Raw genomic sequence first — 21,566 nt, forward strand, 5'->3', positions numbered from 1 at the left:
AGCTTGTGATGGTGATGAGGAAGGGCAGGATGAGCCTTGAAGTGACAGAGGCATCCTGCGGGGGGAGGGTGGGTGGTTCTGCTGCAGTTTTGACCCAGGCCATGCTGCTGTGGGCTTTGGTTTTCTTGAGCCAAGTTTTGATACATTCCCTGGTCAGTTCCAAACTTCATGTATATTTATCTCTAGGATTAGTTGGAAAAAGTATAAGCTGTCCCTATTGCTCTGAAAAAAAATGACCTGGTAAAACACTTGGATGAAATTTCACAGCAGACTTGGCGCCAGTCTGTTGGAGTGAGGCAGGGACACATATTTGCCACTGATTTTTGCTGGATTTCCTGATGTGCCACGGACATCCATTGCCTATTTCTCACCTCCTGGAAGGCAACAGTAGGTAGAAAACCTGTTCTTTATTTTCAGTAGTGGTTTCATGTAATGACATTTAGGAAGAAGTTTAATAAAGGCCAAGGCCCTCACAGTCTGCCATGTGTGCTGGAGCAGATGGAATCATGGTCATGCTGGTCATGTATAGGTTTTGAGGCAAAACCCAGGAACCCACAGGACCAGCCAGCGTGGGAGGGAGATATTTAAGGAAAATAAACTCTTTGAGTACAAAAATGTCCCCTGGGTGCAGAGCAGCCTGGGGGACTGGTGTTCTACAGCCCATCAAGACTGGATTCTGGACAAGACTTGCAAATCCATGTCCCAGTGTTTTCCCTTGGCACAAGGATGTGATGGGTTGCAGCTTTGCTGGTGAATGGTGGCCAAGCATTGCACTGCTGCTGACAGAGCAAATCCATGTGACAATTAATAGTAAATCATTCACAGATTTGGGGTCTTGTCCCCTCTTTCTGGGAAGAGGCAAATCTTGTTTCATCTTTCTGGGAAAAGACAAGTCTTGTCTTGTTCTGGGAAGGGACAAGCAGCAGACAGTCAGCACATCCCTCTGCTGCCAGTGCCCAGCAGCCAGTCCTTACTGGTTTGTGTGTCAGTGCAGTGTGAGGGGCAGGACATCCCTCACAGGGGATGGACAGGGGTGAGTGATCCCCTGGGAAGCTGCAGCAGGGATCAAGCAGGCACAGAGAGGCTGGTGGTATCCATGGACTGGCCACGCTGGAGGAAGTGTCTCTCCACAGTGTCTCCTGCACCTTCCATGGCTGTGGAAGAGGGGATGGTTTCCCATGAGGGTGCAGAGGGACCTCCTGCCATTGGAGGTTTATTGTCTCTTTTGCTGTTTGATGGTGCCTCAGTTGTCCCGTTGGACCAAGGAGAGGTGGAGGCTGGTGGAGGAGGAGAGAAACCTTTGGAGAGACCAGTAGCATTTGGAAATCTCAGAGTTTTGTTCTTGTGAAAGCTCTGATTTATTGGAGTTTATTCTAGTTTCGATCTATCAATGAGGGTAAGTTAAAGGTCATCAAGTCTAAAATGAGTTTACAATGAGTTCTTGGCAAGTCAGCATCTCCAGCGAGCTGAGGTATACCCAGAACCTTTCCTCCCTGAGTGCTCCTGCTTGGCTTTGGCACTAGCACTGCATTACAAACCCTCCCACGTGATGGATACTGAAAGTACTCCATTTATAATTTATTGCTTTCATGGTGAGAGTTCCAACGGGTCTGATGATCCAGGATGGGCACAGGGAGATGGATGCAGTGTGGTACCACATCGCTGATCCGGGATGGGCACAGGGAAGTCAACCTCAGCTCTGTGGATAATGGAGGAAAAAACAGCCCTGAGAGCCAGCCCCTGCCACTAAACTGTAACTGCAACGTTTGGAGTCTGTTCCCTTCTCATCGGAGCAGCCTTGCTCAGATGGATGGGAGTGACCTTCAGGAATAGCTGTTCTAATGTTTATTTTATCAGGACCCAGCTCCGAAGCAGTGGAGCTGCTGGTTATTTTTACCCAGGCCCTGAGCAGCTGGAGGCCTGGCTCAGCAGAGCCCAGTTACAAACGCTCTAAAGAGGGGCCATGCATCATTGCTGAGCTGAGGAATGTTCCTGACAGGGAAGGCAGCGCTGGTTCATGCCGTTAACTCCTTCAGGGTTCTTTGGGCCTCCATGTGCTCTTGGCACTGGTGTCTGGGGGGGTTGGTGCTGCCAGAGTTGGGGGCTGGTATGGCCCCCACCCCTTGCCCTGAATGCAGGTGAGAACCCCCATCCCTCTCCCTCCTGGAGCTCTTGCCCCATCCCTATGCCACAGCGTGGGCACTCTGTCCCTTGGGAGAGCTGCTTGTGTAACTCCTTGTCCCCCTGTGCCAGGCCCCACCTCTGTCTCCACTCTACCCCACCGGGGTCCCAGCCTCCAGCTGCCTTTTTGGGTTGTGTGGTTAAAGTTCCAAAGGATAAGGGGAGATGGACTGTGTGGATCTCCTCGGGGAGTTTGAAAGGCTTTATTGGCCAAACGATGTGCTGCTGCATGTGTTGTGTCCACTCAAGTTCCATGCTGGGAGCAGGAGCTGGAGCTAGGATGGGTCCTTGGCCTCCCATGGGGGAAGCAGAGCCAGGGTTTGGGGAGTTCTGGCCATGAACCCCAACCTGGCATGGGGAAGCAGCAGCTGTGTCTGGAGCACTGGACATGGAGATTTTACCTCATCTTAAAGATAAACACAAAGGGAAGCTGGAGAACAGGCTGTCCTTGATGGGAAACACTCCCAGCTGCCCATCCAGCCTGAGTCATGGCCGGCATGAGAGGCACCACAATGTCAGGGTGACTGGGACCAGCCAGTGTGAGTTTCTCCTGTCCCACTGACTGGCCTGTGTGTCCCCTCTGCTGGGGCTGTGGGACCCTCAGTCAGACACCACCAGCTCTCTAATGGTTTTTGTGGTGTTTGTTTATCGGAGCAGGGAGGCTCCCACACTGTTTTTGGGGAGCATGTGTGAGGGCCATTCTGGCATGGAAAGTGTTTATCTTTAGCAGAGCCTTGACCCTGGTTCCAGGTGTGAGACAAATCCCCACTCTCTTCCCACATCCCTGTGCAGGATCCAGTTGCCCTTCACGTGCCCCAGCCTGGGGGGACAGCCCTGCCCAGAGCCTGGGGGGCTTTGATTACTTTGATTGCTGTTCTCTCTCCAGTTCTCTGAGCACAGTATGGAACCATTCCTGATAGGGCAGAAATTACCTCAGAAGGTGTTTTGGGTGTAGAGCACCCTGAGAACACCAGACCAGGCTGATTTGGGGCAGAGGAGGTGGCCAATATGAGGCTAGTGTGGCTGCAGTGCCAGCCATGGCAATGACTCCCCACCTGAGTGCTGGGCTGGGAGAACTCGCCCCCCACCCACATGGATGCTGGGCAAGGAGTTGCTGGGTCCTGCTGTGGGGAGAGGAAGGGCAAGAAGAGCCAGGTCGGGCTTTTAAAGTGAAAAATAAAGTTTTTATTCAGTGTTTGCATAGTTGATTTATATCAAAGTAAGGTCCCATCCCTCCCTGCAGTGTCTGCAGTGCCAGGATGGTTATCAAAGCTAATGCCTGGCTGTACCCAAGCAGGTTATTTGCAGTATGTATTTATAGATTTGTTTTATAGGTATATGGTGCATAGACAGCTTTGTGCTCACAGTATAAAATCTCTCTCTATGGAGCTGCAGTCAGAGGATGGTGACAGCAGGGGCTGGAGGGGTCGTTCTGCTGCTGCCTCTATGGAAATGGGCTTTGTGGGCCGGGGCTGCCAGCACTGCACAGAGGAGGGGGCTGGCACGGGGGTCCTGGTGTGCCCAGTGCTGGGGACAGGCAGGACAGGGATGTTTCCACCCCACAGCAGTGAAGTGAGCAGCTGCTACAGCAGCCCCCAGACCTCACCAGCCCCTTTATCCTGTCTGTGCTCCCGAGGAGGAGTGTGGCATCACTGCTGCCATGTCGGGGTCAGGCTGGGCTCTGGCTGTCACCCTTCTGGGACCACCTTGGGCTAAAGCGGGTGGGGGGCCAGCGAGGCAGGGTTTCTGCAGCTGGGGTGGGCCGTGGTAGCTGCTCACATGGGCTGGGGTGCGATGATGACGTTGCGGTAGCCCTTGACCCCTGTCAGCTGGTCGCTCTCAAAGTCCACCATCAGCTTCTGTAGCCCTGACAGCCGCGGCATCAGGTCCATCCGGAATTTGGCCTCTGCCTGCGGCTCCACCGGCTCCTCACTGTGGGAGGGCAGGGAGTTATTGTGGCCTGTCACCCTCAGAGCCCCTGGTCACCCTCCCTTGTCACCATGGTGCCGCAGGACAGTGCTGGGACTTGGGCAAGCAAAGACCTCTGTAGGGTGGCCGAACCCCTTCCCCAGCAAGGTGTAGGGTAGGGATTACTCTGAGTCCACAGGGACCAGCATACCTGACTCCTGCTGTGCCCCATGACTGCCCTCCCTGGGGGCTCCACACACAGAAATCCACCCCCACACCCCTCCCAACATCCCAGCCAGGTGAAGGGGGAAAGCTCTTACAGCTCCTTGAGCAACTGCCCCTCGGTGAGGCCGGTGCCCTCCACCACGAACACGCAGCCGTTCAGGGGCACTGTGAGGGGGTTCACCAGGCTGATCTCTGCCACCAGCTTCCGATTCTGCATTGGCTCTCCTAAAATCTGCAAGTAGGAGACATTGGACCCCAGGCACCACTGATCCTGGAAACATGGTGCTCCCCCTGCCCTGGGGCGGAGGCAGAACCTTAGGGATGCAGGTTCCAGGGGATGCAGCCCTGCTCAGTGAAGCAGAACCTGCTGCCCAAGCCCCAGGGGTAACCCCCAGATGATCACAGCAACTCATTCCCCTCAAACCTGCCTGGGATGGGACACTGGACCCTTACCCTGATCTTGATCGGTGGATTCTCAACATAAATGTCCCTGACAGCAACAATGATGTCACCAGTCTGGTGATCTTTCAGGAGAGCCACCACCTTGATGAGGTTGTCCTGGGTCAGTTTGTCCCTGTACTCTTCATACAGGATGCTCAGGGGCACCCTCTTCTCTGGAAGGGGAAGCAGAGAGGGGTCAGCACCCATGGCATCTCCAGCCCAGAACCCACAGTCCTGCACTGACACCCAGCTGCTGCTGGCATGGTTTGGGCTCCCCAGGAGCTTCTCCAGGTGCAAGGACAGGGGATCTGGGGTTCCTGCAGGGCTGGGGTTCCAATACTGAGTGCCAGAGGAGATGTTCAGGGTGTGGGGATGGGAAGGAGCCATGTCCTAGGGCAAGACTCCAGGGTCATGCCTGCAGCAGGAGTCTGGAGTGCCAGCCCTTGGCAGCCAACACGGGCACTGGGAGGCAGTCTGGTCCCTGGCAGCTGCCCTCACTCAGCCCTCAGCGTTGTTTATCTGAAAGTCCTTCAGGGATGGGGCTGTCCAGGGGGAAGGACAGGGAAGGAGGCTGAAACCAAGCAGCTGCAGAACTGCCTGGAACAAGGAGCCCAGAGTGGTTGTGACCATGAGAAATGGAGCCTGACATTCATGAGGCAAGATTTGAAGTGCTGTAGCATCAGCTGAGACTGTGGAGAGAGGAACAAGCCTGGCTTCCCACACTGGCACAAAGTGCTGGGGTGCCCTAAAGAATGCAGACTGGGAAGTCCTGGGGTCTATATTCTGAGGCAGGAGCTGAGGGTAGAAGTTTCAGAAGCTCATAGCTAATGTTTCAGAAAAGATGTTGGATTAACTTTTGCACAGGAACGTTAAGTACCCCAAAGGCCCCAGGGCTCCTCTAGCAGGGTGAGTTCGTGTCCCCACTCCCCCATCTAGCCCTGCAAAAGGCTCCAAGTACCTGCTGGTACATGAGCATGAGCAGAGGCACATCCCTCTCCCCTCCATGGTGGCAAGAGCCAGCACATTCCTCATTCCTGTAAAGCAGCTGAACACCTGGCAGAGCACCGAGTGCTGCATTTGCAAGAGGACTGGTGAGAAGCAGGGCTTGGTGTAAACATTTGGCTGTTCCAGGACAGCAGATGAGCGGCCTTTCCAAACCCTGAAGGGTCTCTGCAAGCTCAAGTAAACCCAAACTCGTGTTTAACGACCAGATGGTGATGTTCACGTGTGACGAGGGCGAGGGATGTTCAGGAGCCGTGCAGCCCACCCAAGGAGCCACTGAGAGCTTCAGTGTTGCTGGCCAGGAAACTCAGTGCTTCTCACTTTCTCCAGCCTGGGACCACTCACTCAGAGCTGAGCTGGGCCAGTTCCACTCTCCCTGGTGTGGGAAGATCCCACCAGAGAGCCCAGTCTGGCCCAAAGACCGAGGGAAAGCAGGAGGGATGCAGGGAAGTGCCACAGAGCGCCTGGCGCCTAGGGATGGCAACCTGGGTGTACCCAGCTCACTCCCTTTGCGTAACAGCTGCAGCAGCAGTGGCTTGTCCAACTCCAAATACATTTCTAGCCTCTGCCTGAGCAATTTTGTCATCCTCTCACAAAGATTGTGATTGTCACAAACCCACAGCGGTAGTTAAGTAAGGAGGATGCCCCAAAGCGGCATTGTCTACCGAGCAGCTGCACACAGGCTGACCTGACCCCAGCCCTGGTGAAGCATCTCCTTCACCATCAGTGGGTCTCTTACCTGCCCTGGGCTCAATGTCGATGTCGACTGGGTCCGTGAGGCCGCACTGGGGCCCGAGGGTGCCGTTGTGGCTGGTGACACGGGCGCACAGCGTCACCCTGCAGACATGCTCCTCGTCTGTGTTGTTGTTGACAACGGCAAAGACATCGAAGTCGCTGCCCTTGTTTGCACCCTCTGACACCTTGATCCTGAGGTGCAGCCCCTCATCCTCCTCCCCAATGGACTTCTTCTGATGCTCTGCCTTCTCAAACACTGCCCGCTCCTCCTCAGACCCTGCGGTGCACAAAATTCCTGTGATTCCCTGGAGTGGGGGGAGGGCCTGGTCTGGGCTGTTCTGCCCTGAGCCCTGGAGCCCTCCTCTGCAGTTGTTTCCCAGCAGCAACATCCATCCCTGGACATCTCTGCCCCTGAAATGCCCCATACCCTCCGGGTATTTGTAGTTGTGGGTGATGTCCTCCCGGCTGTCCCTGCCTACGCTCTTGGTGCTGATGTACTTCCCCACATCTGAGGATCGGATGCTCTGCTTCTGCATCCCGTCGCCCTGCACCACCCAGTACACCACGTCGGCGTTCACCTCCGCGAAGATGAAGGGGATGTCGTACTTGAGCAGCATGTCGCCCTCTTTGATGGCTTTGACGGGGGCTGGCCCGCAGCAGTAAACTCCTGCACGGAGTAGAGCCACTGTCACCACTCCAGGGTTCAGCCACGAGGGGTGGCTGTGGTGGGGCGACCCAGCCGTGTCAGGGTGTGAGGTGGATGGAGCTTCCGTGTGGAGCACGTTGTACCTTCGCTCTTCTCCTGAGGCGTCGGGTCCAGCACCTGCCACCCATCATAGCCAGCTGCCAGGTCTGGGCGGGCCATCCACGACTCCACCCAGCAGTGGAAGTTCCTGCAAGGGAAACCCGCATGTAGAAGTCTGAGCCTCCCCCAGCACCTGCCAGGCTCTGGGGAAGGGGCAGAAGCAGCCCAGGGCTGGGCAGGCCAGGTCCTGCTCACCAGATCTTGTCCCAGGAGTACCTCTCCTGCTCCCCCTTCTCGTTGATGTAGCGGTCGATGGTCAGGTTGGCGTTTGTGTCGTGGGCTGAGTTGTAGTTGGTCACCACCCGGCTGGGGATTCCCAGGCACCGCATGACTGAGGGGAGCAGGGCAGGGTGAGATGGGGGCCCAGGTTTGCACTGCTCCCATCCCACAGAGCCCCAGGGCCGCACAGCTCCTGTCCCGTGGAGCTCCAGGTTTGAACAGCTCCTGCCCTTCCCTTTGCCTGTGAAAGGGGTGCCTGGGGACTGATCCCCAGGAGCAGCCACGGCGCACAGGCAAGCTGGGTGGCACCTGGCTCTGACAGCCTGACAGGTTTGATATCGCAGCAAAAAAAGACACAAAAAGCATCTGTGAGAGCTTTGGAGGTAGAGTGTGGGCAGCCGTGCTGAACCCCGGATTTCATCTCCCAGCTGTCTTTTACTGTGCAAGGAGCTCCCCGGGGAGCAGGGAGGTAGTTACAGTGCTTCAAAGGAAGGCTATAAACCTCTGCAAGTTGCTGAAAATCCACTTTAGTTTTCTGCTATTTCTCTCCTCTAAAAAGGGTCTCGTCTGTCTGTGACACATCAATGCTCTCACAGGCAGCGTTGTTCTTGGGGCAATGCTGCATGAGCATATGTGAGTGTTTCCCAGCAGTAGTTAGTCTGGAATTGTTCTCTTCTTTTTTCCCAGTCTGATTGCCCTGGTGGCCACGACATTATTTTGATCTTAGTGGATTCGTGACTTTATTGCAAACTTGGCCTTAAAGCCACTTCCCTCATCCCAGCCTGCCTCAGTTCCTCCCTCGCTGCCTGGCTGGGAAGGCAGTGCTGATTGAAAAACCAGAGCCCTTTTCTATAATTTTTTTCCCTCTATTTCCTGACAAACTAGAGTAATAGAAAGCTAATTACAAAGGAATCCTTGCAGGCTGATTGCAGCTCTTCCCTCTGGATGCAGCACTGGGAGTGGATGGAGGGTGGGGGCCAGGGTGGGAGGTGGGGGGAGGTGGGGAGACCAAAGGCATCTGCTCTCACCAGTGCAAGCCACAGCAGCAAAGACCCAGCACTGGCCATACTTGACTGGCTGGCACCCAAACTTCTTCCACCTCTTGAGAATATCCACACTCCCAATCCAGGCCATGGGGCTCATCCCGTCCTCGTAGCTGTTGTCCCACCGCCCAAACAGCACCCCTCGGTCCTCATCATTACAGTTTACCTGTGGCAGGAGAAAAGGGAAGGATGGAGGGGCAGGAACAGGCTGGGGAGGGAGGGAAAGAGTCTTTGCCTCATTCACACGAGCTGTCACCCACATTAATATTCTGTATCCACACAAGAGCTCACTGGGATGCAGGTGGACATGGTGCTAATTAGGGATGAATTTTAGAAACACATCCTCCTGCCTGGGAATTTGGGAGTGATTATCCCAAAGCTGCTCCTGGAATGGTCTATGCCCATCCCTGCTATTTGTTTCCTCTAAAAAAGCTCTTGTACATACAGGAGCAGTAGCAGGGAAAGGATGGAGGAGAGAGAGCGAACAGCCCGGAGAAGGACAATGGTGTAACTGGAGGGGGGGTGGCAGATGTTGCCTGCCACAGCTGTAGCCGCGGGGTGTTTGCACCCCAGGGAACGTGGGGTGCTGGGGACACCCTGCTGCACTCACCATGGCGCTCACCACCCTGCCAATGTACACGGGATCATTGCGGCGGGAGCAATCCTGGTTCTGATCCCGCAGGTGTTTGGGGTTTATGTCCAGCATGTTGAGGCAGATGGCCAAGATGTCATCCTCGAACTGGCAGAGAGCAGGAAGAAAATGTTGTGTGAGGTCCCCACAGGGGCTCTGCCACCTCCGTCCTCCCTCTCTGGCTCGCTGTGATGTCCCTGCCAGCAGAACTGCTGGGTACAGGGGTCACACCTCCTCAGGGTCCCCTCCCCGGCCAGCATCCGCTGAGTGACGTCCCCACTGTCCCCACTCAGCCTTTGGGTGACCTCCTGCCTTCGTACCGAGGCTGGGTCTGGTTTCCTGCCACCGCACAGGGGTCAGGGCATGGACCAGACCTCTGGGAAAATCTACTTCCCATCACGGCTGAGTCACAGCCCTTCCTTGAATTGAGGCGCGGATCCTGTGGAGGTCATGGGCACCCCCACTGCTGTGGGCCCCCAGCCCTTTGCTCAGGGAGCTCGGCTGAACCCTGTGCCCCAGGGGTGCAGCTCGGGTGTGAGCAACGCCTTATCGGCACCCCTGGCACAGCGCCCAGGAATGCGTTATCAGGCTCCTGGCACAGCAGGGCCACCCAGATTAGGGACACATGGCCATGGGGCCCCCAGGAGCCATGGAAGAACGCTCCCTTTGCTTTGCCATGCTTTGAAGTCAGCGCATTCCCTCTTGGAAACGAGATTCCGGTTTCTTTGACCCATGGCTGAACTCCAAGGTGCTGACAGCGTTGGGGTGCATGTTTGTGAGGGGCACACACATGGCACCAGTCCCTGTGTCCTGCAGCACCACAACTACATAGCCTGGGTCAGCCAGGGGTCCCAAGGGTCCTTGCCCACTCACCTGGCCAAAGTTCCAGGGGATGGAGAAGATGTAATCGCAGGTGCCCTGGTAGATAAGCCCGTGCTGGGACAGGACGTACTCGTGCCGCTCATTCTCGTCACGCAAGAAAACCGTGTCCTCTGTGGGGACAACAAGTGATGGGGACAGGGCTCTGCCCTGCACAACCAGCTTCCTGACCCCCTCCCTGTGGATGGATCCAGTGGGAAATGAGGCACCAGGGGCTGGGACTGCTCATGCTTTAAACAGCTGCTGGGGAATTTCAGCCCAGGTTGATTTAAACTGATGGGAAAATTTCAGCGGGTTTGCGGTTTGCTTTTCATTCTTTCTCATGTCTTTCTCTTTCCTCCCTTTCATTTAATGGAGATGGATCTCTTCTCAGGAGGGGAGACCTCCCTGGGGGTGCAGTGAGCAGTGGGAGTGGGTGTGCTGGCTCAGCACAGCCAAAGCCATTTCACTCACAGCAACTACTGCTGTCAAAATCAACATTTACTGGAAATGTTTGCAGAAGGAAACCCCACACATCCACCCCCAGTGCTCAGCACAGCCATGGTTGTGCAGAGCTTCCTATGGCCTCTTATCTCTGCAGATCCAGCGTGGGATGTTTGAGATCCCGGAAACCAGCCCGTCCAGGAGCAGGGGAAGGACATGGAGAGATGAAAATTCCAGGGCTGTTGAACTTTACAGCACTGAATTGAACCTCCCCTCTGGGTCTGGCTGCCCAAATTTCACCAGGACAGTGATATCCATGCCACTGAGTCCACACTCACTGGGTGCCTGGGTGAGGATGGGTGAGAATGGGCCTGGTGGGGGCAATTAGGGACAACTGGAGGCAATTAGGGACATTTAGAGGCTTTTCCCCTGTCCCCTGCCTGGCCAGGAGCTGGTGCCAGGGACTGCCCAGGGCTTCACACCAGCACCACAGTGGTGAGCTCCCATGGGCACAGCCTGGACAGCCCATTGGGTGTTTGGGGTGGTGGCAAAGGGGCTGTGTGTGTTGTAGGGCAGGGATGGTGCTCTTGGCCCTGACCTACTGCAGGGATTATGCGAAGATGGAAGCAAAGTGAGGCTTTCTGCTTAAACCTGCATTCAGACCAGGGCTTGGGACACCTGGGATCTGCACTGGGATGAGACCTGTGGGAGGTCCTGGGGAGCATCTTGTGTCTGCCTGAGCCTTGGAATCCCTGGACTCAGAGAGGTGAAAGCCTCACCTGGGTGCCAGGGGTTGAAGAGCAGGACGAAGTCCCCGATTTGGTAGCTGGAGCCCTGGTAGTCAGTGCAGGTCTCCAGGGTCATGCTGTAGCGGCCGATGCGAGCGTTGGGTGGGGAGCAGAGTGAGACAGACAGGGACTCCCCGTCCTGCTGCTGGATCACGGCACTCCAGCACGATTCCTCTGGGCAGTCAGTCAGGACAAAGTGGGAGCTGGTTCCTGATGTCTCACTGGGGCAGGGCCCTGTAAAGAAGGGGTAGGTCGGTTCTCCCAGAGCTCCAGAGCCCCTGGGAGCCCCAGGCCATTGAAGGTGCACCAAGGGGATCTGCTCCAAGCCCCCCTGCCCTGCGGCAGCTGCCCGGATCTTGGCTGTCACAGTCTAGGAACATTCACCATGTAGCTGTCAGGTACTGAGGGCACATGGCAGCCCAGCTGAAGGGAGCTCAGGCACGTCTCTCACTGCTTGGGAAGGGACAGGCTCGCCCTGTGGGGGACCAGCAGAGCACAGGGGTGCTTGCCTGGTGCTCATCCAGGGCCAGGTCTCTGTTCTCAGATGCACCCGCTCTTACCTCTCCTCCGAGCAGCGCTGCTGAGTCCCTGCACCCAAGGCAAGGGGGCTGGCAGAGCCCGGCCATGAGCCCCAGACCCATCACCGGCTGCCCCAGTCCGTGTGTGCAGCCTCAGGCGTTGCTGCAAACACCCACCCCATCCCAGGGTAAGGGATGACCTCAGCGGCCAAAGCGCCGAGCCTGGGACAGTGTGATCCTTGCTGGCCCCTGCAAGCCGCAGCCACGGCCAAGCCACCTGCACCGAGCCAGCTCCAGAGCGGCTCCCGGGAGCGGTGACGCCCAGCCCGGCCCCGCGGCTCCCTGGCCGTGCAGTGCCTGGCCGGCAGCCGAGGCAGTGGTGCCACTGCTGTCCCCTCTCCCCGCCGGAGCACAGCCCTGGCTGGTCCCCCACCAGCCCTCGCCCACAGGCCAGTCACCAAAAATACTCGTGAACTCATGGAAGTGACACAGTTTCTCCTCTCGGAGAGGCTGGGCTGAGTTCACCGTGTCCCTTGGGCAAGAGCCAGCCCGGCGATGCTGCAGGCTGGGCAGACACGAGAGCCTGCCTCCACCTCCTCCTCCTCCTCCTCCTCCACAGCCCACAACACCCCCCTGGACTCCGGGACCCGACCGGGGTTCTGACAACACGGCTACTGCAAAAACACAGCTCTATTTTCACTCTATTCTTCCTTCCCTCTTTCTTGTGGGAGGCGGCACATGACCTCGGTGTCCATCCACCCCAGGACGGAGGGACAGGTCTGGCAGTCCTTGCCTTGCCAGGTCCGGCCCCAGTGAGGAATGTGCTGGGGCCGCTGCTGGTGGGGTGGCACTGCCACGTGTCTCTGCGAGCACCAGAGCACCTTTGCCCTCTTTCTGCAACGCTGGGGCTGGGCTGCAGCTCAGAGGAGCCTCTGCCAGCCTGTGCCTTGGCCTGGGAGGCTGTGCCTGTGGCTACTTCCCCTGCAAAACCAGCCCTGGACTTTCCTGGCCAGGAAAGCCCATGTGGCTGCTAGGGCACCGAGGGAGCTGCTGGTTTAGGGTGAAGCTGGGACGTGCTGGGTTTTGTTTTGTCTTGTCATCAGAGCTTTTGGGATGGAAAAAGGAGATCTTTACTCTGCGAGGAAACTTGGGTGCAGTTTTACTTTGAATTCTGGCCGGGTTGACTCAGCATGGTGCTTCAGCCCCAAAATAACTCCTGCCTGAGAAATAGTTTCCTCTCCCTTTGCTGTGAGCTGGCAGGGCCGAGCCCCTGCCCGGCGGCTGCTCCCAGCCCTGGTTGTGAGAGCAGCAGCCCAGCCCTGTCCCAGCCCGAGGGGCTGTGCTGGGGGGGCTCTGTGGGAGCATTTCCTTTCTCCAGTGTTTGGGTTTCCTGAGCAAACCCCACTCCGGGGATGTCTGAGAGGCAGCAGGGCTGGTGTAAAGCCCATCAGCAGAAATGCTGTGATTCCTCTGGCTGAAAATTTCACTGTGCTGGTGTTTCTCAGAGGGGCAGGAGAGTTGGGCAGGATCCTGGCCACAGCCAAGGTACTTGCTGGTGAGCTGGCAGCTCTGGCATGCCCTTAGTCTGGCTCAGCCCGGGAAGGAAGATGAGGGGGAGGAGGTGATGATGCTGGTGACTTTTGGTTTTATTTCTTTATCACTTCTCTTCTGCTTTCATTGAGTTCCTACTGTTTTTTCTTGTGATATAAAAGCTGTGCAGAGCACCAGCCTCTGCCGGGTGCGGAACAAGGGCTGTGTGACATGGGGCAGGTGCCGTGGCACAGCCCCCCTGGGAGCACAGGTGAGCCCCTGAGCAGGGGCAGAGGGTGGTGACACCTCCATAGCCCTCTCTCGAGACACAAAAGCAGCGACACTCACCCGTCTCCACGTTGAAGGAGAGTTTATCCACGCCCTCCTCGTAGCCGCGGCCCGAGAAGCGCAGGGTGATGGTGAAGGGCTGTCCCCGGCGCACCACCAGCTGCTCACAGCCCATGTCTGCCGTGCGGTGCTCCTGCCCATTGCGGTCACACTGCAGGTCCCACGTCTCCAGCACCAGATCTGCAAAGGCAGTGGCAGGTACAGCTCTGGGACCCTGAGGCTCGGGAAGGAGGGGTGGCTGTAACCCATCCCGAGCCCTGGGTTGGGACCTTGGTGAGGGGTCTGAGCCTCCCCCACCCACACTGCCCGGTGCTCCCAGATGTGCTGGGCAGAGCATCTCTCCAGGAGGGCACAGTGATGATGCCAGACTCTGAGCATCCTTCCAGGAGCACTCTGAGGGCTCCCATTGTGTGCTGTGAGAGGGGCACAGCTTTGGCAGTCAAGCTCACAGTGAGTTTTTGCCCTCCTGATCCAGCACTACGCTGTGCCGTGGAGCTGCCTCCGTGGTATCACATGTGCTGCCAGAGCTGTGCCAGGCCTGTCTCACAGCACCTGGCACTGGAGCAAAGCCCAGAGCTGGGCTCTGCTCTCAGGGGACCTCTCACTGGCGCTGCTGTCGGTGTGCCCCCACCCCAAGCATGTGCTGCTGAGTGAGCCCAGCAATGTCCAGGATGTTCCTGTGCCTCAGCTGGGCCTCCAGCAGCTTCACTGTGCTGTGGCTACTGACAAATTGGTGAGAGCAAGCATAAATTTGGTGGCAGAGGGTGTCTGATGCCCCAGACATATGCAGGCTGCTCTGTTCTGCTCACAGCCCAGGCAGGGCTGTGTGCCAGCAACCACGTCCCTGCCACCCTGGGCACTGTGCTGGAGCGATGAGACATCGTTCATCATCACTTGAGGCCACTGGTCCCTGACTGCTCTGCAGTGACGTATTAATCACCAGAATAAGCAAAAGCATTCTGTGCAGGAGAGCACACAGCAAGCTCAGTGCCAGTGAGGGACTGGGTAGATCCGCCCCATGCCATGGCTTTCCTTGGCCATGCCCTTTCCAGTACCAGCTCTGGTGGTCACCAAGCCCTCCTTGGACCAGTACCAAATGGAAACAGCAGACCATGAGCTCACTGTTCCCAGAGCTAAATGCAAACACTGCTCCTGGCTCTCTGGACAAGGTGACTCTGCAGTATGGGCTCAGTGGAGGGCAGTGTCACTGTCCCCACCACAATGTGAGAGCTGCTTGAACAGTCCATACCTAAGGGCAGTTCCCCACAGCCAGTCCATGGGAACTGAGAAGTGCAGACAGAGCACAGACAAGCCCTTTTCCTCCCTGCCTCCCCTTCTGTGAGCAGCACAGCCCTGTGCTATGGAACACTGACTGTACAAGTGGAATCTCACAGCTGACATGGAGCCAAACTTGGCAACAATAGAAAGAGAGAGAACAGGATCCTGCTCAGAGAACAGGATCAGGGCTCCTCCTTGTTCCAGTCTCCCCGAGGTTCTCATCCTCAGCAAAGCACAGGTGTCTCTATCCAAACCAGTGGGTGCCAAGAGATGGGTGGGAAGGGGGCTGCGGTGCTGCAAGTGGTAGCAGTGTTAAGCTGTGCCAGGGGAAACTTAGGCTGGATATTAGGAAAAAATTCTTCACAGAAAGAGTGATTGGGCTTTAGAATGGGCTGCCCAGAGAGATGGTAGAGCTACTGTCCCTGGATGTATTTTAAAAAAGATTGGATGCAGCACTTAGTGTAAGGCTCTAGTTGATAAGGTGGTCTTAGGTCATAGGTTGAACTTGATGCTCTCCAAGGTCTTTTCCAACCTAGTTAATTCTGTGACTCTCTGTGGTTCAGCTATGTGTCTGTGTGAGTGTGTGACCCGAGAGACCTGTGTTGGTATTGCTACAGCAGTGCTGGGAGCCAGGACAGCCTGCGGCACTGGCACAGCGGAGCAGTGATGCCGTCTCACCCAGAGGGCTGTGTGCCCGTGGGAATCACACAGACCCATTTCCTGGGACTTTGGGGGCAGCTGTGAGGGAGGTGGGGGGTGTCTCCACCCTGAAGAGCCCAGCATGCAGCATTCCCGAAGCCCAGAAGCTCTTTTTCTGCCTAAGCCTCCTGAAGTCCCCTCACCCTGTCAGGACGTGGGCACAGGCTCCCGGCCCAGCTGTCCACCCTCCTCTACCGGGAAAGCTTTAAATAGCACCAAACTTCATTCTACGGTACTGGCGACACCCGGGCCCGAGCAGAGTCGGGAGGGAGGGAGGGAAGAGCCTCCAGACTTTCCCAGACCGGCGTGTTCCCCGCACGGAGCCCGCTAGGCTGTTACCGCCGTCCCGCGTTAGTCCTTCCCGCTGCCATCGCCCTTGATTTCGGCTGGGGGTCAGGGGCCGGCTCCAGCCCAGGCGAGCAGAGAGCGGTGCGGGGGCACCGGGGCGGGGGTGCGGCCGCTCGGGGCTTCCCACGGCCGGACCGAGCCCGGCACCTGCGGGCTTCACTCCGCGCTCCTACCTTCGGCCATGGTGCCGCGCTGGGCGCTGCGGGTGCGCGTCCCGGTACCTGTCCCGCTCCCGCTGCTGCCGCCGGTGCGCGTCCCGGTACCTGTCCCGCTCCGGCTGGCGGTGCCGGCGGTGCCGATATCGCTTCCTTGTCGCGGTCCGGATGCCGGGGGAGCTGCCCCTCACCACTCGCTGTCCGGCCCCACCGCCCGTCCCATTTATCCCGCCCGCCCCCCGCGCACCCCCCGCCCCCCGCGGCTGGGCCGGCGGAGAGAAGAAAGGGAAAACAAAGTTTCCAGGAAACGGGCGGTTTTAGGTCCCACCTATTGAAAATAACCACCCACAAAAAAAAAACCAAACAAACAAACAAAAAAAACCCCAAAAGCAACAAAACAAACAAACAAACAAAAAACCCAAAACAAAACAAAAACCAAAAGAGAAAAAAAAAAAAAGGGAAAGCAGCAGGCCCCGGAGCCCCCCGCCTTGGCCCCACCGGAGTCTCCCGGGACCCCACAGCCCACGGGTAGGAGATGGCCCCGCTGCCGATCAAGAGGAGGGGAGAACAAGGGGGCGGAGAGGGGCTGAGCGGCTTCCAGCGAAGTGCCAGGACTCGAGACTCTTTTCTCCTTATAAAGTTCTCTCCCTTCCTCTGGCTGCGTCCCCATCCTGGCCAGTCCTGGTGGGATGCGCTTTTCGGGAATTTCATCCCCTTCCCGTAGCTGCATCCCTGAGATGGAGTCCAGAGGGAAAATGTGCTGAAAACTTTGCTGCTGGACAGCAGATGTGATGGAATCAGCTCTGTGTTGGAATTGCTCTGGGACGTGGTAGTGTGCACATAGCAGTGACCACCACATTTCCTAGAAATCCCTGCCCCACGCACTGGCTATCCCTCTCCTGCCTTGGGGTCTTGCCATTGGTACCACCCGGGTCTGCCTGGCCTCTCCTGGCCCTCCCTGTGTGTCCTAAGGGTTACCTGACACACTAGAGACCACCTGTCAGGGACAGAGGGCTGAAACCCCACACCTTCATGTGCTCTTGGGGTTTGGGAGTGCATCGGTACCTTAACAATAGCAAGGCTTGTTATGAACAAAGTCTTGAGAAGTTTCTGGAATAACTTTGTTCAGTTACTGGTTTTCCTTCATCTGAGTTAAGCTGCCCAGGACCAGGACCCAGGATGGGGAGGTGTTCCTGGTGGAGCCCTGAATTGACCCTCCTCATCTGGCCCATGGATGGATGCAGGATGCTGCAGCCTGGGCACTGGGAACCCTCCTCAGGCTGGCAGGTCCCCTCCTGCTCCCCCAAAACCCCTTAGCCCCTACCCCTCCCAGGTCTGGTGACTGGTGCATCACTCCAAGGGGTTTTGTGGGACCTTGTTGGGATCCATCACCTGCTGCACTCAGGGTCACCTCTGTGCCCCTGGCAAAGCCCCACTGTCCTGGTGTGCCCCACTGTCCTGGTGTGCCCCAGTGCCCAGGTGTGTGGAGCAGCTGGATCAGAGGTCCTGGTCAGGGGCCCCCAGCTGCCCTGCTCAGGCACGTCAGGGCACTGCCCTGGGAGGGCCTGCAGTGAGCTGGGCTCCTCCTCCAGCTCTGCAAAGGGAGTTTTGGTACTGACAGAGCTGGTAAGGTCTAAGCATGCCAAGGGCAGAGAGCAGGAGCCCCATGTGTGTCCTGCTCTGGGGGCACAGGGCTGGTTTTACAGACACACTGCCCCACAATGCAGCCATGGCTGGGAGCGTCCCATCCTCCATCACCTTCCTTAAGGGAGGTGGGGAGGGATGTGGGAGGAGAAGCAGCAAATCCTTGCTGAGAGAAAGCTTGGGACAGCTGGTTTTAATAGAAACAATTCATGTGCTACTCCATCATGTATTTGTATGGGCTGGGGATGTGCAGGGGATGTGGGGGACCTTTGCCAAGTGCCCAACCGGTGCCTGCAGGGCCCTCCCCACCACAGCAGTGACATCTCACCACAGAAAGATCTGTACAGGAACAGCCTGACAAGTGCTGTCCTGTCACTGTGCCACTCTCACGCTGGGGTCTTGCTCTCCTGTCTCAGATTTGAGAAGAGACACTGAAAATTACACCCTCTTCCTCTTCCCAGACCATTTGGTCCTTGTGGGCAGCACTGGGTCGAGTTGTTCCCATGGATGCAGGGAGGGATCAGTGGGGGTGAGGACTGCTCCTCTCTCTGAGTGCCAGAGGAATTGCTGTCCACTGCCAGGCTGCTGTGATGCCTGGGGAGGGCTGGTGACCATGGGAGCTCACAGCTGGTGTCAGCTGCCCCGAGCTGGCCTTGCACCCAAGGCTGCTTCCTGGGCACAGGAACCTCTGCCACCGGCGCTGACAAGTGCCAGTCTGGGTTTGTGCTGCAGGGCTCAGCTCTGCCTGCACAAGCCTGCTCTTCCTCCTGTGTGTGAACTCTGGATGCACTCTGCAGCGGAGGTGCACGCTCGGGATGTGTTGTTTGCTTGAGTTAATGTGTGACAAACAGAAAAGCACCGCTGGCAGTGGAGGAATTGGAAATGGCCATTTCTCACTGGGCTTGGAAGCATGAACGGTTTGTTGCCATGAGGGGTGTAGGGGTGTGTGGGATGTGTGGGACTGGGCAAGCTGAGGTGTCTGGTGCTGGGCAGGCTGTTGGGATTACCTTCAGTCTGATTTCCTGTCCAAGCACAGAGCAGGAACGACTGACAGTACCTGTCCCTGCTCTGGCACCTCAGGCAGAAGTGGCATCAGACAAGTGCCTGGCTGCCCCTGGGGCTGTCTCCCAGGACTGTCCCTCAGGGGCTATCCGGGAAGCTCTGGGCTTGGTCCCAGCACCTCACCAAGAGGAAACCTCCCTTGTTTCCAGCTTTAGTGCCCACTTCACTCACCACCTTGTATCACGGAGGCATCTGTCATTCCAGGCACTGGAAAATGCCGCCCATGGTAAGCCAGCCACACTGCTGCTGTTATTTTTACTCTCCTTACTAAGACAAGGTTGCATTAAGAGGGTGTTTGCACTGCTGAAGCCCAGAATAACTCCTCATTTGCTCAAGGTGTTCAGTGCAGGACGGCGACTTTCCTCGCCCCCGCCCCGCCCCTGGAGTTGCTTCAAAGCGTGCCGGTCCCTGCAGCGCCGGTCCCTGCGAGTGTCCCGCACAGACAGAGCCGCTCTTTGCTCTGCTGGGTGTGTGCAGCCCCTCCAGTGCCCGCACATCCTGACTCAGTTCCTTGTGCAGGCAGATAAACAACCCGTGAAAAGGGGCAGTGTCTGCTCTGAGTCGCCCTGTTAAGTCGTCAACCGACTTGAGGAGCTCTGCCCATCTCCTGCGGTGCTTCCCGTCCCGAGTATTCCCCAAACTCAGCCCTCAGCCGAGCCGCTGCTCCTGCAGCCCCCGAAGCCGGGGCACCTGTGTGCTCCTCGGTGGGGAGCCCGGCATCGTCCCGGGGTGAGGGTCTGTGACTTGAGGACAAAGCGCTTTATGCCCGTGACCATCGGGGAGCTCTGTGTGGGCATCCTGGCACAAAAATGCAGGAACTGCCCCTCTCGCACCTCTGATCTGTGAGCGTGGGAAAGAACTTCCCGAGGCTGGGATGGAAGAGCTGCAGCTGCTCCAAACGTGGTCGGCAGAGCCGAGGGGCTCGGCAGCAGCCGCAGACAAGGGTCCATCAGGGCACGGAGGCTGGGGTGAGGGAGGATGGGGCTGGTGACCGCATCCCGCTCGGTTTGGGGCTTTGGTTGCCACAGGCGGCTCTGGCGCTGGGCCAGCGGCTGGGCAAGACGGGCTCAGTGCAGCGCGGGGCTCCCGAGGTGGTGGGCTTTAGAGCCGGCATAAAGCGGGGCTTGTTCCCAGCTGTGAGCGGCTGCCTGCCGGGCCAAGCACTGCAGACTTTCCTTTGGGAGAAGAAGCGGCTTTTTAAGGAAAAGCGGCTTGTTTTTCCACCTGGCCCCCAGGCAGGCGTGGTGCGCTCCGGTGTCCCCCTGGAGCCGCGGCGTGCGCTGCTCACGGGGCCGGCCCGGGGATGTGCCGTGGTGTCGGTCGCAGTCCGGGGCTCTGGCTCCCAGCTCACGGCACAGGCTGAGCCAGAGGCTGTTCCCGAAAAATGTGGAGCCTGAACCAGCGTGGCCTGGAAGGATCGGCCAGCAGCTGATAACCAGCTTCTCTTGGGAGTCCTGGTGCAAGGCACCCCCTCCCGCTTCCAGGGGAGGATCGGGAGGAATTCATTATGTAACTCTCCTTGTTTTTAGGCAGAGTCTGTATTTTTATTTAAAAGAAATGAGAGAAAAAACCCTGTCTAAAGTCTGCATTTATTGGGTCTGCAAGCACAGTGAGGGCAGGAAAGCTCGGGGCTTCCCTGGCAAGGCTCCCGTGCAAGCCCCTGGGAGGTGGGTCCTGTGTTGGACAGCAGCAATGCATGCAGGGGCCATGGCTTGTCCAGCTGTGTCAAACCTTTCCTTGCTGGTGGCCCCAGGATGGCCGCAATGCCAGTCCCACTGTGGCAGGGTCCCACAGCACTTGAGAGTGGGCTGCAGTGCTGCAGGATGGGCTCTCATCCCCTGCCAGGATAGTCATGAGCCAAACACAACGTTTTGCAAACTGATCTGGCTGTACCTGGTGCAAACTGAATTCCATCCTCTGCCTGTCATTTCCCTGCAGTTTGTTGGACCCCCTCCAGCCCTCCCTCCCCAGGGCACCTGTTCCCACAGGGTGCTGCTTCCCGGTAATCCCTCACCACCTGAGACAATGGCTTGCAGGCTCCAACGGGTCTGCAGGAGGAAACAGGAAGGGTCTGTGCTCCCCAGTTGGTCCATAGGGTGCCTGTGCTCCTCAGTGAGTTCACATGTCCAAATTTAATGCCTGAAGCTGGGTGGTTCCCCCAGGGCTAACACATGAGCTGTGTGTGTCCCCCATGCAGGTCACCTGTGCCCGACTGTCCTGTCATCATCTTCCCAGGGTGGGAATCCACAGGGCCCCTGAGCAAGCACTGGCAAAAGCGTTTTCCACCCATCCCTCGGGATGCAGCACAGCTGGGAGTTTGGAAAGCAGCTGGGTTGGCCTTTCCCTGGCCAGCTCAGATCAGATTGAGTTATGTCCAGCCCTTGGAGGTCTACCCTTTGGCATTACCCTTCACCCTTCCTGTTTTCCTCTGGTATCACTGGTTTCTTTGGTTTTCTGTTTCTTACTGCTATCCTGCAGCTCCCCAGAGCATCAGCAACCCCAGCTCAGTGACAGGCAAGACCTCCATTTGCTCTGCCAGAGATAATTCATTGGAGATAATAAAGCTTCTCTGGGATACCTCTTCTTGCAGCCACGTCCCAAAGCCAGGACTGAACTGGTGTCCTTGTCCCACAGCTCAGCTCCCTCTTGCACCCAGAGCTGCCTCTGTGTTTACCTGCTGAAACCAGACCCACTGCCCTGGCTG

General features: G+C 57.4%; 1 protein-coding gene across 2 annotated transcripts; it reads right to left on the minus strand.

The window, feature by feature from the left end:
* Window positions 1-3,343: 3,343 nt before the first annotated feature.
* On the minus strand, window positions 3,344-16,389 carry TGM2 (transglutaminase 2). Of its 2 annotated transcripts, XM_088064496.1 has the most exons (14): window positions 16,265-16,389; window positions 16,175-16,222; window positions 13,677-13,856; window positions 11,272-11,514; window positions 10,064-10,182; window positions 9,170-9,298; window positions 8,545-8,725; window positions 7,493-7,628; window positions 7,282-7,385; window positions 6,920-7,159; window positions 6,497-6,769; window positions 4,768-4,928; window positions 4,410-4,546; window positions 3,344-4,113 (listed from the first exon to the last, which is right to left on the minus strand). In XM_088064496.1, exons 2-14 carry the CDS (start codon window positions 16,182-16,184, stop codon window positions 3,957-3,959), a joined length of 2,070 nt encoding a protein of 689 aa, XP_087920622.1. In that variant the 5' UTR covers window positions 16,185-16,222; window positions 16,265-16,389; the 3' UTR covers window positions 3,344-3,956. The 2 variants fall into 2 exon arrangements, with proteins under 2 accessions (XP_087920622.1, XP_005524775.1); XM_005524718.3 differs by having other exon boundaries at window positions 16,175-16,367.
* Window positions 16,390-21,566: the final 5,177 nt, after the last annotated feature.

The sequence above is a fragment of the Pseudopodoces humilis genome, chromosome 19 (assembly GCF_049639895.1).
Source record: "Pseudopodoces humilis isolate 2021_Gansu_Grassland_sample_001 chromosome 19, ASM4963989v1, whole genome shotgun sequence".
NCBI lineage: Eukaryota > Metazoa > Chordata > Aves > Passeriformes > Paridae > Pseudopodoces > Pseudopodoces humilis.

Bases quoted from the DNA above. Each gene is read 5' to 3' on its own strand.
- TGM2 (XM_088064496.1), bottom strand. The intron at 11,515-13,676 runs GTGAGTGTCGCT...CCTTCTTTACAG, and splicing joins CTCCTTCAACGTGGAGACGG to GGCCCTGCCCCAGTGAGACA. The intron at 4,547-4,767 runs GTAAGGGTCCAG...TCCTACTTGCAG, and splicing joins ATCCACCGATCAAGATCAGG to ATTTTAGGAGAGCCAATGCA.